This window comes from Thamnophis sirtalis, unplaced genomic scaffold (assembly GCF_051295495.1).
Source record: "Thamnophis sirtalis isolate CommonGarterSnake01/CBP01778 unplaced genomic scaffold, rThaSir2_p1.2 scaffold_3, whole genome shotgun sequence".
Classification (NCBI taxonomy): Eukaryota; Metazoa; Chordata; class Lepidosauria; order Squamata; family Natricidae; genus Thamnophis; species Thamnophis sirtalis.
The window spans coordinates 86,545,199-86,563,650 of NW_028261383.1; the positions used below are offsets into that span (position 1 = coordinate 86,545,199).

The 18,452-nt window shown below is 39.3% G+C and overlaps 1 protein-coding gene across 2 annotated transcripts in view; it reads left to right on the forward strand.

Annotated features, from left to right (window-relative positions):
• The first annotated feature begins 278 nt into the window (after nt 1-278).
• The window catches only part of LOC106547425 (LON peptidase N-terminal domain and RING finger protein 1), a 30,265-nt gene continuing 12,091 nt past the window's right edge, over nt 279-18,452 (forward strand). The window contains exons 1-9 of one of the 2 annotated variants that reach the window (XM_087709422.1): nt 279-403; nt 1,245-1,471; nt 3,964-4,082; nt 7,939-8,061; nt 9,241-9,375; nt 10,475-10,589; nt 11,536-11,668; nt 16,242-16,356; nt 17,266-17,387. In XM_087709422.1, coding sequence (XP_087565548.1) covers nt 402-403; nt 1,245-1,471; nt 3,964-4,082; nt 7,939-8,061; nt 9,241-9,375; nt 10,475-10,589; nt 11,536-11,668; nt 16,242-16,356; nt 17,266-17,387 — 1,091 coding nt within the window. In that variant the 5' untranslated portion in view covers nt 279-401. Of the gene's footprint in view, nt 404-424; nt 1,472-3,963; nt 4,083-7,938; nt 8,062-9,240; nt 9,376-10,474; nt 10,590-11,535; nt 11,669-16,241; nt 16,357-17,265; nt 17,388-18,452 lie in introns of those variants that run through there. The other variant, XM_014064600.2, reaches the window with a different exon arrangement.

Here is an 18,452-nt window from a genome sequence, read left to right on the forward strand (position 1 = left end):
TACTGTTTTGCACTGAAGTACATTCCTCGGATGTCATCGCTCCATCAAAGGAACGAATAATAATAATAATATGACCAAGGCAATGTCAGGGGAAGAATCACGAGATGCTTTTAATTTCAGAACGATGCAGCGGGAAGCGGAACGTTCTCGCTTACACGCCTCTCTTTAGAAAAGCAACTTGTTTGTGACGTTAAGGGCAGGACGCAGCAGCAGGCAAAACGCGCCCCCCTGCCCTCCCCTCCCCTTTTCTTTAGCCGACCGGTTCGCGACTCCCAACTTTCATCCCTCTCGGAGGTTATGAAACGCACTTCGCTACGTCTATTTCGCAGTGGGGGCCGGCCGAAGCTGGCAGCCAATCGGCTGGCTCTCCGACGCCATCACCCGGGGCTGCTCCCGATTTTATGTAATATTCCGGCGGGTGGTGGTGGCGGGGATAATTTACGCGCGTGTGTGTGCTTGTCTGTATGTAGAAGGTCATCAGAGCAATCCGGTAGCTGAAGACCGAGCCGGCGTAAATAAGACGATACTGCGCGGAGGCGGAAAAGTTACTGGTTTGGGGGGCCTCCTCTTCCTCCTTTTATTCGTCCCACGCCGAGACACCTTCCCCTCCCCCTCCGCCCCGCCTCCTAGTCGCTAACTAGAAAAACGATGCCGTCTCCTCCTGCCCAGGCTGAGTGATCGCCTCGGGCGGCAGGAAGGGACCCACCACCCTCGGGGATCAAGTCTTCTCCAGCGGCTGCCCATTGACTGAGTGATTGTCGCAAGGGCCCCGTTGAGTTTCAAGAGTTAATAAGCCTTGGGGGAAACCAGAGTGCGCTTAGATGCTCAGGCGGAGAGGGCACCGGGGTCTTTAAAAAAAGATGTAGCGGTCGATTTTGCATGGCAAAGAAGCCCTGGTGAGAGAGAAAGCAGCTCTTTTCCTTTAGAAATTGAAGAATTCCTCCAAGGGAACTGCAAGAGAAGTTTGTGACTTGAAGAGCCGGCGATTTGCTCCGTCTTGGCTGGTTGGATAGGAGGGAGGGGAATGTAGTTCAAGGTTTGCCAAAGTGTCCCAGTGGCTCTTTCGGCCGCTTTTCTTTGCTGCTCTTAGGAAGCCGTCGACCTTTGCCCGGTGCCCTCCTGACTCCTCGTTCACGTCCCCCTCCCCTCTGGCAGAGCAGAAGCATGGAGCTTTTCCTCTGTCCCTCCTGTCGCCTGGTTCTCTGGGACCCGGTGACGGTCTCCTGCGGCCATTCTTTCTGCAGGAGATGCCTGGGCGAAACCTTGCCTTCCGAGTGCTGCCTCTGCGGGGAGAACCTCGGCCTCCTGGGCTCGCGGACGCCCAGCTCGAACGTCCTAATCGGGAACCTATTAGAAAAGGGCTTGGATACGGCCGCCAAGGTGGCCCGGTTGAAAAGGGACCTGCGGGAGCTGGTGAGCAACGGGGACTTCCAGGAAGCGCTGAGGACGCTTCAGAAGGGAATCGGCTTGGGTAAGGTTTGCGCGGTATCCAGAGGTTGCGACGACGGGGGCGAAGGGGAAGGGAGGCTGGGTGATATGCGCGGGACTGACCGCCAGGTGCTGCCCTGGTTATACAACTTGCCACCATCTCGCTGGCTGCGTTGTATAAGCAGGGGAGGGACAATTCTTGGTAACCCTTTTCACTAACTTCAGCTATGGCTTTCCTTTTCCTTAAAAGGCTAGTGATTTTATGGTCATATAAATGTTTGGGTCTACAGTATTTCCTATTGGTGCCTTGCTGGTAGATCTTGTGATTTCCTTCTCTTTTAAGTTAAAAAAAAAGGCTTACTGCTTGTAGTTCGTTTCTGTTGCAGATTTGGTTCACAAGAGGTGAAACCTAATGCTGCAAAGTGGTAATGGTCACATCAGAAAATTAAATGTAAATCTAAAGTGTGTGTGAGGATAGGACTGTTGTTTTGGAGTTATTCCTTAGGGGCCTTTAAAAAAATTGAGTTATGTAGCTTGCTGACCTCCTTGGAGGCTGTGGGACCATCTTCAACTGTTCATGGAGGGCAAGAATAAAATAGAGCAGATCTTTATAATATTTCAGTGTCATTTCGGTAATTTAAGGGTTTGAAAGAATTTCTGAAGTAATAACTATGAGCAGTTGTGACCTTTCTTAAATTATGTGGGAATCTTAACCCTTCAGAGCACTATTTTTCAGTGTTGAAATGGTTATTTTATGCTGCATGGAGTCTTTATTTCTTTACCATTTACTGAAGAGGCAGACATTCAACAGATGCTGCTTTCCTATTATGGTGATATTATGATGATAAATATACCAAATTTCTTTTAGCATACTTTTATTAAACACTTAGTGTCTTTGTTAGGAGGGAAAAGATGTTATTACCTAGAATTAATAATCTCATTTCATTTTTAATCTTAAAACTTACATTAAAATCAGCTTTGGAACTGGTAAGCTGATGCTACTTAAACCTTAGGATTTAGGAATGAGTAATTAGGACTCAAGCTTCCTTTACTGTTTCAGACTTTGCTGTGCGTGGAAGCTGACACACCCCTCTCATATATAGTGCTGTTATAAAATGCTAGCTCTTGTTTTGCAATGAGTCAGACACAAGTGTCAGTATGTTTCAATCAACAAGTGAGTTTATACTGGAATATTTTCATCTACCCTGAATATTTTTTTTAACTTCAATTGGAGGATTCCTTTAATTAATAGGGATAGAACTCAAATTTAGTGGCTCTTGAATTTAATCCAGGTGAATTTATAACATGGACTGTTAAAGAGCTAATAGATTGAGCAATATTAAACAATGCTTTGGCATTTCAACTTTTTACCATTTATACTATACTTTTTTTTAATAAACACCAAAGCGGATGAGTTGAAAATGTGCTATCAAATTAATCTAGTATTTAGCATTTTTTAAAAAAGACTTTTTTTTTAACTTCAACTGATTCATGAAAATGTTTTTTTTTTAGATTAAGAATGTTTATAACATTTTATTATCCAAATTCTGAAATACTGTGGTATGGGGTGCTAATACATTCTAAAACCAGACTTTACCTATTACCATTTATAACTATAGATAAACTTTAATCCTGAGTAAGTCCTGCTCATTTTGTATTGATTGACATATAGGCTTTTTTCAATTCTTTTAATTGAAAATATAGAAAGTGATAATATAAGAAAGATTTTGTATGGTAATCATCAATCATCAATGAAAGTTTAATTATTTAAACTTTATCTTCTCTACTAAATTCTTGTTTAAGGTGATGATAAAAGTTTGCTAAAATCTAGTCAGCTGCGATTTTCTACTTTTCCTCACCAATGGGTCTTACTTTAATATCCTTTATATGTTGCTAGATAGGGGAAAAAATCAAGAAATTTTGGACTTAGTTGTGGTCATAAGTCGAGGACTACCTGTAAAGGGTTGTAAAAAGAAAAACAATACTACTAGAGTATGAGATCCTTAACAGGTGACAGCTAGCAGACTGAATTGTCTCCTATTCTTTATTCTTCATTCTCTTAATATCTCTGCATTGGAAACTTCTTTGATGGGGACTTTCTGCCATTGAAAAACTTTTTAATTCTGGAAATCTAGTCAGTGGATGAAGTGAGTTCTCTCTTACCATTCACTCCTATCACCCCCCATCCTCAAATGATGCAAGTATCATTGTATATTTTCAACTAAAAAACAATAGATCTTTTCCTTAAAGCACAAAATCGTTTTTTGACAGTATCAGAATAAGCTACGTTCGGATGATTTGATCTTCCCTTTTAACTGATGGATAATACTTGAGGCCATCCTTCTTGTCAATAATGTACACTTTGTGACTTTAAAAAAAATCTGGCTAAACTTATTGGAAACGAACACAGCTCATTCTAGTCAGTAAGTCCCTTTCTTGAAGATTTTCTTATAGTGCCTTGATGTGTATAAGTGTACAATGTTTGTTTTTATTATTTCTTATTTCAACAGTGAAATGTTCTGCTTCCTCCTATAGCTCCGGATGATCTTACATTAAGGGTATGCAGATCAGAGCTCTATGTGGCTTTACAGGAGTATGAAGGGGCTCTGGAGGATTTGGAGATTCTATGCAAGCAGAAGCCAGAAGAATGTGAAGTGAGTCGAGTGTAAAGCTGGGTGTTGTGATCCAGAACAAGCATGTGTTCTTCCCAACTTTTTTTTAAGTGGTGAGATGAAATAGCTTTTCTGGAAAAGGCTGCATTTGAACTCAGTTGCAATAATAGCATAGAAAGTGAACATATTATTTCATATAGTTGCTTATTTAAATACAAGGTAGTGCTTTCCCTGGTTCTGTACAAGCCAATGCTGACTCATATGCTCTAATAGATTGATTAAAAAAAAACATTCTCCTGGTAAAATGCACCAAAAGAAAAACTTGAATTACTTCTGGAAGGTTCACAAACTTTCTCTGAACTTTCTCTTGTAGTCAAAGATAAATGTACCAATGTTCCAATCAATGCCCAACTATAGGCTAAATTTGCAGTCTGGAGAATTTCTAGGAAATATTGAATGTTTGAAATTGGATAGCAGAAAATCAGGGAGGTCTTAGTGAATTTTACAGGACTGCTTTGTAAAAATTTCCCTACGTTTGTCCATATCATGTTCCCTGACAATAAATTTTTCTAGAAAAATTAGACAATAGAGGTTTTTACTATTTGGATAAATTTGAAAGAATTGGAGATTGGAGTTTTCACATCCAATCAGCATAATATTCTAAAAGACAAGGCCTAGTGAGCTATGCAGAAAATTCCCACTCTGTATGTGTACGGGGAGTGATAAGATCTGTATGGTGACATAATGATTGGGGAAGCAAATCTCTAGCCCAACCAGTTCTGACAGATGCCAGTTTACTTTGAAGAAACAAATACTGGATGACTGATTTATTGCGGCTTATCCCTCAGTCTGTATCTATGCTAGGCTTGAATATAGCCTGGAGAGCTCAATCAGAGAATTTTAAATCTTGATTTACATAGAGATCGAACCAACACTTCTCATCTCTGCTGACAATCCCCCCCCCTTTGCAGTTCCCCAATATCTATATCATTAATTAATTCCATCTCACAGGAGGGCCTTTTACTTTGGCATGTATTGTATAGATGCTCTCCCTACAATGACACTTGTGGGTAAATATAATAGTATTCCTTACCAAGACCATCTGTGTATTTAGATAGACTTTGAAACTGAGATAATAGCCCACGTACTTCTGAAATATCTTATCTACCATGTTTAGCAGAGATAATCTTTCATCTTAATTACAAACTATTCAGTCCAACTTCAGATGATGACTGTGTGCTATCTATTAAATGATTAAGATAGTTCTAGAATTGTAGTCCAACTTTATACCACTGCTATAATAGTTTCAGATTTGTGGACCTGATTGCTTCCCCTGGTATAATTAGTGCAAGTATGAATAGGTTTTTACTGGATGCTATGTAACTCTGTTATTTTAACTTCTGTATGTTTGGTTGTATATTTTGATTGTATATTTTTAAAAGGCCAAATTCTTCCCCTTGCATATTTTGTCTGGAGGGATATTACAATGCAGCTTTAAAAGGGAGAGCTTGCATTGTAGATTAATGTATGCATGATTAATGTTTGGCATCATCATGGTTAGTAATTTGAAAATGCTATTTTGGAGCACTTAACATTCTTCAATTGGCCGTATGTTCAAACTTGGTCTCATATGTTCTCCTAATTTCTTAAAACTTCTTTTCTGTCTTTCGATATTTGTGTATTCCCAAATAATTACTTTAACCCTTTCTGAAGGTACATGCACAAATATGATAGTTGCTAACCATTTTTTTTACAACAATCAAAAAGCACTGCTTTTTTGGGGGTGGGGGGGATGATCACAATGAAGCCAATTTTATTTGCATTTTCAGATAGTTTTCTTTTGTTTTAGCCCTTTATTTTCTTCATATTAAAGAAGTGGGGAAGTTGTATTGTTGCACTAATTGCACATTTTAAAGAAGTGGGGAAGTTATATTGTTGCACTAATTGAAACTATTTCATACTTCCCTCATGAATATGCTCTTCCCCTTCATCCTGTTTTACAGTAGATTTTTTAAGACCCCAAGTTCTGTGCTCAGAGTAGGTTGATCAGGTGCTGCCACTTGTTGAAACTAAAAATAAAGTTTCCTTTGAGTCATAGTAACCTCCTTAAAGAATATTTTCTTGGGTCCCCTCAGTTCTATTCTAATATATCTAACCAGCATTCTTAATATCTGTGTAATCCAAATAAAGATGTTCAGTGAAACTCTCTCTGGTATGGGAGTGCGTATGTTTGTTTATATATTGATAACTATATATATCTAAATGGCTGTGTGTGTATGTGTGTATGTTCCAGCATAACTCTGGAACCCCTCGAGCAATTTCAACTGAACTTGGTACATAGATGACTTACTGTCTAGAAATACTGTGGGGGTAAGACACCCTTAATACCCCTCGGGATGTGTGTTCTGTTAAGATACAGCCTGTTGTGCCTTGAAATAGCTTCTACTGTACTGCCATAAAATGGTTTCTACTATACAGCTCAGTGGAGTTACCATGGTAATGGCTTCACAGTACTCCACAAGGGTGCTCTCACTTTCCTTGATGCTTCTGGGAGCACATGGAAAACATTTGTAACTAATTTAATTGTTGCCAAATTCAAGACTTTTCCTTTCTAATAGAGCATTAGGATAAATAAATACCTGAGCAATGCTGGGTTATCAGCTAGTATATAAACCAACACATTGGTCATTACACATTCTTTGGTATAGATAGTTCTGAGCTAGATGAATTAAGAGTCTACACTTTGGATGTACTTTTTTTGCACCTGGGGGTGCATTAACTCCATATAGCATCCATTCTCAGAAATGGTGGTAAATGGTAAAAAACTTTACCGTTTGTCTCATAGATTTTCCAAGTGACATCACTGTTTTCCTGCTCTTATTTTTCTTGCTTCACAGGGATTGAGGAAGTTGATGCGGAAAATGATCCCTATCCTAATTGCCATTTCATTGCTCCAGCAACATACCGTATTTTTTGGAGTATAAGACACACCTTTTTCCCTCAAAAAAGAGGCTGAAAATCTGGGTGCATCTTATACACTAAATACAACATTTTTTGCCTCCCAAAACCCCGCCCCCTTTGCAAAAATGGCCGTGCAGAGCCTGCAGAAGGCTTTCAGAGAGCTCTTGGGGGCTGGGGAAGGCAGAAATGAATGAAAAACAGGCCGTTTTTTGCTCAATTTTGTCACCCCAGCCCCCAAGACCACTCACTCTATAAGCCTCCTAAAGGCTATGCATGAATTTTTTTTTTTTTTACAAAAAACGGGCCCGTTTTCACAAACAGTGGAGTGTTTTTTGCTCATTTTATGGGGGGGCACCTCCCAGGAGCACTCTACAAGCCCCCTAAAGGCTAGTCACGCCTTTTTTGGGGGAAAAAACGGGCCTGTTTTGGGGAGATTTGCAGAGTGCAAAAACTTTTGTTTTTTTAAAAAATGCCTCTTCGAAACCTTGGTGCGTCTTATACTCTGAAAAATACAGTATTTCACTGTTGCTCTGTTGAAAAATGAGAAGTTAGGCTACAGGAAATAGCCTAACTATAGCTACTAGCCCACCCTAATAGCTGGGTGATTCTTTGGTTCTGCCGATCATGGGGAGGAGGATTTAAGTAGTAGCTTGCCTGTTCATCAAGAGTCTACACCACAGGTATCAAACTTGATCACGTCACATGATGTATCTCGACATTTTTTGCATTTGTGGAGCCGGGGTGGGCGTGGCCTCTGTGATGCATCCGGCCCGTGCGCCACCAGTTTGACACACCTGCTACACTTAGGAATATATACTTGATTGACTGATTGAGTAAACCTGCTGTCATTGGCATTATGCAAAGCAATCTGCAGCTGCTACAGAATGTTGTGACAGTTCAGGAAGGCAGCTGAAATGTGTTTCATGTTTCTTTTCAGGGCTTTTTTAGAAAAGGGAAAGTGCTCTTGGACTTAGGGAACCAACCAGAGGCCCTGCTGCAATTTCAACATTGCCTTACACTGGATTCCGGTTTTCATGCTGCTGAATATGAAATAGAAAAGGTAAGTGCACTATTATGACTGTTATAGTGGTGGATTGCAGGTGGTACGCCCCGGTAGGGGCATACCGGAGCCTGCCTGGAGCACCGGATACCGTTCCGGTACGGTGCTCCAGAGGGCCCACCTACCCGCCGAAGCTCCTTACTGGTCTTTTAAGTCTTTGGCGCATACAGTGCCTGCATGACGCTCCGCTGAGCAGCTGGAGCATTGCGGAGGCTTGCTAAGACGCATGTGCATACTGCGTGCATCCATGTGGACGCCGCCGGGCCCGTTCCAACCGTACCGGTTGGAATGGGATCCAGAACCCACCACTGGACTGTAAGTACCTTGTGATTAAATGTTGGAAGCATAATTAGTTTGCATAGAAGGATGTAGCAGTTTACTTTTAGAATTGATGAAATTGTATCTATTCATACTTCTCCAATTGGATATCACTCTGGGCTTTTTTGAAAGAAAAGTATTTGTTTTTTTAAAGAATTGTTAAGGATACAGAATTGTTAAGCTACATAGAAATTAAGATTTAAATGGCAAAATATGATTTGATGTGTCTATGGTTGCACACAGTTTGTCATTTTTATGTGATGCTGGGCAAAGGTTTACAACATTCCTGATAGGTGTGGGGCATGTTTGCTGTGGTCTGAATCACATTTTGGCCTTAGAATATAGGTGTTTGCTCACCTCTAATAAATATATTGTTAGGCAGGTTGCTTCTGTATTGGTAAGATTTATGAGAAGTCATTTCTCTATGTAATGCAGTGTCTCGGTCTGAACAACTGTCTTATTTGTACTGTACATGTACTGACATGATGTATTGTCAAGTATAGCATGAAGACAGTGAAGCCTGTATCTGACTAGCTCCATATTTAACCATCTGAGAGACATGAGCCTTGCAGGCTTCTTAGAATTCTGTCAGATTCTACTGTGAAGCTTCTGTCTATGGAGATTCTCAATCATCCAGTTGTCCCAAAGGTGGTTTTTGAAGAGGCACCTGGACTTTCTGGTTTTTCTTTGAAGCCGTTTTGCTTCTCATCCAAGAAGCTTCTAAGAGCTGAAGAAGCTTCTTGGATGAGAAGCGAAATGTCTTTAAAGAAAAAACAGAAAGTCCAGGTGCCTCTTCAAAAAGCCACCTTTGGGACTGTGTTCTCTTTCAAAATGAATTAATGTAAAATCTTTCTGTTGCAGATTCTCACGAATGATGCTTCCTCTACTCCTGGTACTGTTATGGAGTTGAAGAACAACGGCAGTCAAAATTTGGAAGGTTGTAATTCAAGGGAACAGTTGACTTTTCTTGAGAGTTTTGAAGGCGGAACCCTACCGGTAAATCTTATGGGATGATGCCTTACCAGTTCCAAGTTTAGAGGTGGTGTAACAAAAATATGTAAAAATATATACAAAAATATGTATAAGAGACATTGGTGAAGGAATTTCCACGTGGACCCTTTCCTGTGTCCAACTACATCAAGACTGTCCACTCACCTCTAGTTTTTCCACTTAAAGAAGTTCTGCTTTTAATTAATAATAATAAAAAATACAAGAATTAAAAATAAACATTAAATACCATCATGCATTATAGTACAAAAAGCAAAGCGAACGTAAATCAGGAAATAATTAAAATGTAGAAAAAAACAATACCGCAATAACAAAGGAACAACACAATTTAAAAATAAAGTTAATGGAGATTAGAACATTCAAATAGGCAACAGCATCAGATCCTAGTTCTTCATATTTTGATAGGTTTTCAGGCTGTCATTCAATATCACATTCATATCACATTTTGCCCTTATTTCTCAGACCACAATTTACAATCCGCTGAATTTTAAATCAAAATGATTATAATGTAGAGAAGGCTCAAAACCTGCAAGCCTATGTTCTAAATTATTAAAGTTTTAACCATTGGTGGTTTGATAAAACATATACTGCAACTTCTTAATCCAAATGACATGTAAGTTATTTATCTAGTTTTGTACAATTTTCCAGTTGTAAATAAAACTGAACTTTAGAAAGTTTAGGAACTTCACGTTCAGCTAGCACATCAGGCCCAAATTGTCCATTTGACAGATGTTTCTGTCATGTACTCTTTATGACTCCATTGATCTTGTGGAGTGATTAAAGCTACTTTATGTTTGGGTAGAGTATGTGGACCAGTAGATATCTGAGAATTTCTAGTGTAAGACATTTGATTCAGGTTTTATACCATTTCCTTCTTAGGTATGGTCATGCTTCGTTCGAAACAGAAAACAGTATCTAGAGAAGGTGTCATATTATGTAACTGTATCAAGAAATAATATCTGTGCATGAGTAAAATAAAGCTTGGGAATACTATATGTAGTGTTGTATTTTTGTTTTCCTATCTATGCTTGTGACCCCTGATTTGATATTTAACATCTTACTTTCCTTTATTAAATGGGACATGAAGACACAAAAAGAAAATTGGCTGGAAGAAACTATGGCTGATCATAGCCAGGCAGCACTTCCCATGACTCAATGGAAGAGGAAGAAGTTCAGATCAGATCTTTCTGCAAATAAAGAAGGTGAGTATATCAATAAATGTTTACAAGTCCATGTTTTTTAAAAATAAGTTTCTTGTCTCTGCCTAGGAGAAATCATTGATGCCCTAATTATGATAAAATATTTTGCCCATGTGCTTGAAAACCTTGCTCTGTCATTTGATCACACAACCCACCAGGATCACCTTAAGTAGACACTTTGAGCATGTTCCCCAAACCCTAGAATCATGTGACTGTTCTCAAGACCAAATTCCATCACAAGTCCCAAGGAATCATGCATGTTGTATATCAATAGGGCCCTGATTAGATTGCACTGTTTTATTGCGGATCAAATGATAGGGTAGAGAAGGGCAGCCCAGGTTAATGTTAAAATTAGCTACATCACACTCAGTCCAGCATGATTTACAGAAGAGTCCTGCTTCTGTATATACTGGATCTTTCTAGTGGTGTGGGGACCCAACTGGAGATAAATATAATAATATCCATCTGAACCTGCACAAAGTGGTATCCCAAATAGGGTTTAATGGTTTGATTTCTTTTGTTGTTGGACAATTATTTCCAGTTTTGATTTACAGTCTAATTGGAATTTTTTTTGGATTTTACTGGGAGACAGGAGTGCATATAAAAGATGAAGGCAGTGGCTGAAAGATTCTTCTTTCTTTAATCTCTGAAAGGGATTATATACTTAAAGTAACATGTCTGGGCTTTATGAATAGAGCCCCAAATAGATATAAGTGGCCAGTGTTCATGTGAAACCAATTACCCTTGGCATGACACCATAATAGATCCTTGGTCTTAAGGGGGAGGTGTACCCTACAAAGTAGCTTCTTGCAAATATGTGACTTGGTCTACCCAGTTCTTTGACAAACTCCCCAGCCCCTAAAACAAGTGATAAAAATGACTAGTGGGGTTCAGTGAGAAGGTGGTTGGTGTGTAATGTTCATAATCTGACTTTCCTTTTGTGAACCAGATTTGGAGGAAGAGGAGGCCTCACCAGAGACTTCAGGAACTAGATCAACAGATACAAAATCTATGACAGACTATTGTCCAGACTTCATAGGCTTCTTGACTACGTCAGACCTGGAATGTTCCCTTTGTATACGGTCAGTTAATTAGCTGCCTAGGAACAATCAAGGAGAAAAGCACCCTAGAACTTAGGAGAAGTTTCTTGACAGTTACAACAATTAATCAGTGGAGAAACTTGCCTCCAGAAGTTGTGAATGCTCCAACACTGGAAGTTTTTAAGAAGAGATTGGACAACAATTTGTCTGAAATGGAATAGGGTTTCCTGCTTGAGCAGGGAGTTGGACGAGAAGACCTCCAAGGTTTCTTCCAACTCTGCTATTCTGTTAAGAGCTGCTGGGGAAGGGGTTTTGAAATACTATGCAAATTGAGCATGAGGTATCTTCTTATCGTTCTAGTCCAGGGAGTGTCAAATTGGTAGCCATGCACGGGTCACACCCACCCCAGTTCTACGAAGGGAAAAAACATGATATGTCAAGTGATGGCAATGTGACGCCACAAGTTTAACACCCATGTTCTAGCCAATGGACTTCTGAAAAAGCCATGGGGATCAACTTCCGCCTTATTTGTTTAAGAGTAAAGAAAAGGTTTTGAAACATGTTTGCACTTCCTCTTGGTATTTTAAATACCATATTTTTCAGAGTATAAGATGCACCAGAATATAAGATGCAGCAAGGTTTTGAAGAGGAAAATTTTTTAAAAACGTTTTTGCACTCTGCAAACCTCCCCAAAATGGCCCGTTTTTCGTGAAAATGGGCCCGTTTTTTTCAAAAAAAGGGGGGGCATGAATAGCCCTTAGGAGGCTTGTAGAGTGCTCCTGGGGGGCGCCCCCCCCAAAATGAGCAAAAAATGACCCTTTTTTTCTGAAAACGGGCCTGTTTTTGTCAAAAAAAAAGAAAAGGGCATGGATAGCCTTTAGGAAGCTTATAGAGTGCTGCTGGGGACGGGGGGAGAGGAAACGGGCAGTTTTTTGCTCATTTCATAGCCCCCAGAAGCTCTGAAAGCCTTCTAAAAGCTATGCACAGCCATTTTGGTGAAGGGGTGGAGTTTCGGGAGGCAAAACATTCTGTATTCAGTGTATAAGACGCACCCAGATTTTTAGCCTCTTTTTGGAGGGGAAAAAGGTGCATCTTATACTGCAAAAAACACCGTACATCTATTCAAAGTACTGTTCAAAATTATATTTTTTTTGTGAATAGAAAAATTATATATTCATAATCTGTATATTCTTACATGTACTAAAAACCTGTATATATTATAGGACTGCTTGCTAATGATGTGCAAAAAAGCATGCTCAGGTTTTTAACAGTCAGAAATGAGACACTCTGTATACTTCTGCAAGGTATGATATCAGAACATCTTTTTTGACTGTTTTAAAAAAAGGAGAAAATAGTGATGATTACACACCAAAGTTTTTGTTAGAAGTACAGCTTAGCATTAGAATTTAAAATAATAATTTTAACAATCTAAAGAGTTAAACATTGAGGCATGCTTTATATAAGTTTAGCCCAACCATGAAGATTAGGGATCTCATATCATGAATGTTTGCTAGAAGACAAAATGAACTTGCTTGCAAAACCCCCATCTCTGCTTTGATGTAGTTCTTGCCATTTAAATCCTCTCCTCAGTGGTGAGAAAAACCTTGAGGCAAGGGGCAAAGAAATGCTGCCTGGTCTGAAATGCAGAGGAGGGACTATAAGATATTCAACGGCGATGTAGACCTCAGTGCCTGAACATTTACTGTGGAAAGGCTATGAACAAAAATTACAACTGGGTTAGAATGTCATGACAGTATTCAATACAATAAAGAGATGGAGTGCCTGAAAAATAAGTCCGGGCAAAACTTAATAGAGGACATCTTTGACCCCTGAAATTGTTATCCAGTTTCAGTGTGCCAGTGTAATACTTTTTGCAGAGTGATACTACTTTGTAATGAACTGAAATTTGTTTCATTTGAAGATGGATATTTCAAAGAAAGGAAGAAAGGAGGGCCCTTTGGCAGTTAACCTTAATAGAATCCGATCTCTTTTGCAGAATATATATATTTTATGTGGAAAATAGAAACACTGGCTATATCATACAATGGTCCAGTGTGATGGAATTGGAGTGGACCAATTTGGGGGCTGATATTGGAAAAAAAAAATTGAGAAATTATAGAATAATGTTTCTCTTCATATAAGTATTGTAGTATTTTAATGTTAGATTTTAAATTGCAATCACATGATCACGGCTCACTGCAATATCTGTCAGGGTTCCAAATAACACCCCCACAAAATAAGACTCCGAGGCTTGAAGTTCCTCAAAGTTCCATTTTATTAGAGACATCATACTGGCACATCTGGGAAAACCCAAATCTGAATGTTTCCAGGTTTTCCCCATCCAAGTGAAAGTTCAAGTCCCTGCCCAGCACTCACATGTCCATCACATGATCCAATCAGGCACCATCCAAAACTGGAGGTGCCTCCCAGTTACATCATCGCAGCTGTAGGGCAAGGTGTCCTTGACTCTCTTAGAAAAGAATGTTATTTTGACTATATATCTCTCATACTCCATATAATCCTCCCTTCCATTTTCCCACAGTAGAAAATGTGGCAGGTCTAAAGGCCCAATGTAAAAGATGGTTTCCAGGTCTGACAATATCATAATTGTGAACCAGGCCTGCAACAGCCACAATTTTGTGGAGTGGTTGTAAGTCCCCCTTGTTCAGCACCATTATAACTTTGAATGGCTGTTGAACAAGTAGTTATAACCCAAGGTGTCTTAGGAATCTTAGTGTTAGATTCTTGGCAGCTGATTCAGTTAAAAGTAAATCTTCAAGAAAGATTCACAAAGTCTTTAACAGGATGTATTGAAAGAAAAGATTTAGAGCACTCAACACTTTTCACTTTAGAGCCGATTTATCTTACTTTACATTGTGGTGGAGACTTTTTCAATTTCTTTCCAAGTTCTCTGTTGTGAATTAGGAACAGGGCATTTATCTCAAGTTAACACAGGAACTTGCTGGTGGCTGTTTAGAAAGCTGTCCACCTTTGTAATATTTTTCTTCTGATCCTGTGAACTGATTATTATGTTATACAATCATATGTTTCCCAAGAATGCAGCATATTTCCCTTTATATTACTGAGTTATGATGCAATTGGAATGGACTATACGGACTGGGGTTTTAAAACTCTCTTCTGCAAAATACTTGGGCTCAGCAATAATTTGATGGGATTCCATGAGAACAAAGTTCACTCAAATGCAGTCACTTTATTGCTAGATCTTTGCCTCTGGATATGGGATTCCAGGAATAATAACAACACAATAATTTCAACTAACAGGCTCTGTGGCCTGAAAAGGATAAGAAAAGGATAAGAAATCAATACTATTAAGTCAATCTCATGAATATTCAAAAATACAAATAAAAAGCATCTATGACTGTCCTGCAAAAAGGGGCCCATTATCTTGCTATTGGTTTTACTCTTAATATAGTATTCAACCAGAATATTTCTTCCTGCCATTTATCTAATTATTCCATCTTCTGTTCTCTGGGATAGTGGAATACAAATCATTCTTCTGAAGGTTGCCGAGACATACGATAATATTTTCCTCTGGTCATAATTTTCTTTCAAACTAAGTATGTTCAGGTTCCTCACTTTCTTTTCCTAGAACTTAGTTACTACATGCTGGATCCTCCTTATTGATCTTCTCTGAATTGTTTTCATTTTATCTTAAATCAGGTGCCATGAATTGGAGACTGCCTTTGAAATGGACTCTGATCAGAGCAGGGATCTTCTGTCATTTTGAACCGAAGCTTCCTGTTTTACCCCTCAGTCAAAGTACTAATTCATATGTAGCTTGTAGTCATAATATTTGAGGGCCGCGGTTGCTCAGTGGCTAAGATACTTGGCTTGTCGATCAGAAAGATTGACGGTTCGGCGGTTTGAATCCCTAGCACCGGGTAACAGGGTGAGCTCCCATTACTTGTTCCAGCTTCTGCCAACCTAGCAGTTCGAAAGCACTTAAAAATGCAAGTAGAAAAAAAGGAACCACCTTTGGTGGGAAAGTAACAGCATTCCGTGCATCTTCGCCACATGACCATAGAGATGTCTTCGGACAGCGCTGGCTCTTCAGCTTTGAAACAGAGATGAGCACTGCCCCCTAGAGTCGGGAATGACTAGCACATACTGTATATATGAGGGGAACCTTTACCTTTACCTTCACCATCATTTTGCAAGTATCATTACCAAGCTAGGTAATAACCCATGGTACACCTATGCATTTGAGATCTAAGTGAAAAACTCAACCCTTGCCTCTGTTAATTGTTATGCTGCCATTTTCCATTCATTTCTCTAACTTTCTAAGATTGTTCAGAAATGTACTGCTTTCTTGTTGGGTATTGACATTCCCATCCTGATTTGGATAGCCTATAAATGTAATAAGCATTGTTTCCATCCAGGTCATGAATGAAAATGTGCAAGAGTACAGGGCCCACAGCCAAACTCTGTGACATCCCATTGTTACCTTACTTCAGTTTGAGGCAGAACGTTGGTTGATGACATCTCTTGAATTCTTTCCAACCACCTAATAGACAGGCCATCAATCCCATACTTAGGTGGCTCGCTAATAATAAACATGTCAGTGCCCAATAAAAGATAGTCTTTTTCTCCTCAGTATGTTGTATGAACCTGTCACCACACCCTGTGGCCACACCTTCTGCAAAGAGTGTATGGAGCGTTGCTTAGACCACCGACCCAACTGTCCACTTTGCAAGCAAAGCCTGCAAGAGGTAAGAGGGACAATTTTCTCTTGTTTGCTTCCAACTGCTAGGTGCTTTTCTTTATGTAGGCACGAAAAAGGAGATGATAAACCAGTTCTGTCATTCCAATGCACCTGAAGAATATTAAATTAGGCAGCATTTTCAGATTTTGGATTTGTAGGTTGGCATATTTTTTAGCCTTGACTTTCACTATTGAATGGAATTTTTTGGGGTAATAAAAGTGGCCTTGATTAAGATAAGAGTCTCAGTGTTTCTGATGTGTATGAAAGCAGTTCTCCTGGCAGGTACTTTTACAACATTATAACATTACATTTACAATGTTACAACAATTTCTATTTTTACTACAATTTTATTGTGATTTTATACATTTTTATATATATATTTATGGTTTTATCTTGATGTTGTAAGCCACCCAGAGTCACCTGGCAGCGAATTAGCCATAGTAGTTTAGACTATCTCATGAAAACATTAGGCTCTTACCAAGCACTTACCAAGTGCTAAATCAAATAGATGTATTAATTATGGTCAGGTAATAGCTATAATTAGTACAAAACTAATTTTGCATCAAGCATCAGATAGTGAATATTAAATATTGACAGGTGCTAAGAGTGGGATTTTCAGAATAAAATTTTGGCAAATGTTGTCACTGAGCCAAGGTTTTATTCTTCGGAAAAATACAATGTTGAAAGAGAATTTCATTTTTGTGCAACTCAAAACTGGATTTTGAAAAAAACCCTCTGCTCTTAAAACTGGCTAAGTCCAGAAGAGGAACTCAGTGAACGGGGACCGGGCTGAATGCTTTCAAACTTCCATTCTACAAAAGATGTACTTTGTGAGACTAAAATATGTAAGATATATCTGTAAATATGTGTAAAATATATCAAGGTGATATAATTATGAATGTTTGGTTCCTTCCAGTATCTGAAAGCTGGAAAATACAATACTACCATTCTGCTTGAAGAGTTGATGACTACAGTCTTCCCTTCCCAACTGGCAGAAAGGAAACTGGTCCACCAAGCTGATATGGTAGAACTTTCAAAGTAAATATGGACCTTTTCGCTGCATATTCTGTTTGTACAATCCCAGAAACAGAAAACCTATTATAAAGGAATTGGAAAGTATATTTGACAGTTTTATCCAGTTCTTCTTAGAAATAAGCTTATTACAGTTAGGAAGATAGCTTCAGGGCGCATGTTAGCAAGATGAGCTGGTTTTCCTAACTTCAGTTCCCTTCATTGCTGCTTATTTCAATTATTAATCACAGATAATTAATTATCTCCCCCAGCACTTTTTAGCATTTTCCAGCATTTTTTTAAAAAAATGGTGTGTGTTTGGTCCTCTCTCTCTCTGTATTCATGCATACACCTACACAAGGTAAGCTTTAGATAACCCAAGAATATGTTCATAGCGACCCTGAGTCATTAATTAATTAATTAATTAATTAATTAATTAATTCTGTCAGGATTCCAAATAGCATCCTCAATAACATAAAAGTTCGAGGCTAGAGATTCCTCAAAGTTCCAATTTATTAAAAGAGCCATGTTGGCACACCTGGAAAAACCCGAATCTGAAAGTTTCCAGGTTTTCCCCACATATACAATCCCCCCTCCCAGTCTCCCACAGTAGAATATGTAGCAGGCTTGAGGCTCACTGTAAAAGATGGCTTCCAAGCCCGACTCATTCATTCGTTCATTCATTCATTCATTCATTCATTCATTCATTCATTCATTCATTCATTCATTCACCCGTGGCACGACAAAACCGCGAAGCCCTTATCCGCGGAGACATAAGCGCGTCGCTAAAGCCGCGACGTCATCACCGCGACATCATAACCGCGCGTCATCACCGCCGCGACAACAGCGCGGCAACAGAAGGGCGCTTTAAAACGGCGCTGCGGCAGAAAACCGATTTCAATTAAGGTAAGGGTTAGGATTAGGTTAGGGGTTTGTTTTAGGGTTAGGTTTAGGGTTAGGTTTAGGGTACTGAGTGCTTGGGAATGCACGGATTTGCCCTCCGCGATTATGTCATCGCAATAGGGTCGCATTTTTCCTTAGCGCTTCAAATGGCGCAAATTAGTCTTCGCACTTATGTCTCCGTGGATAAGG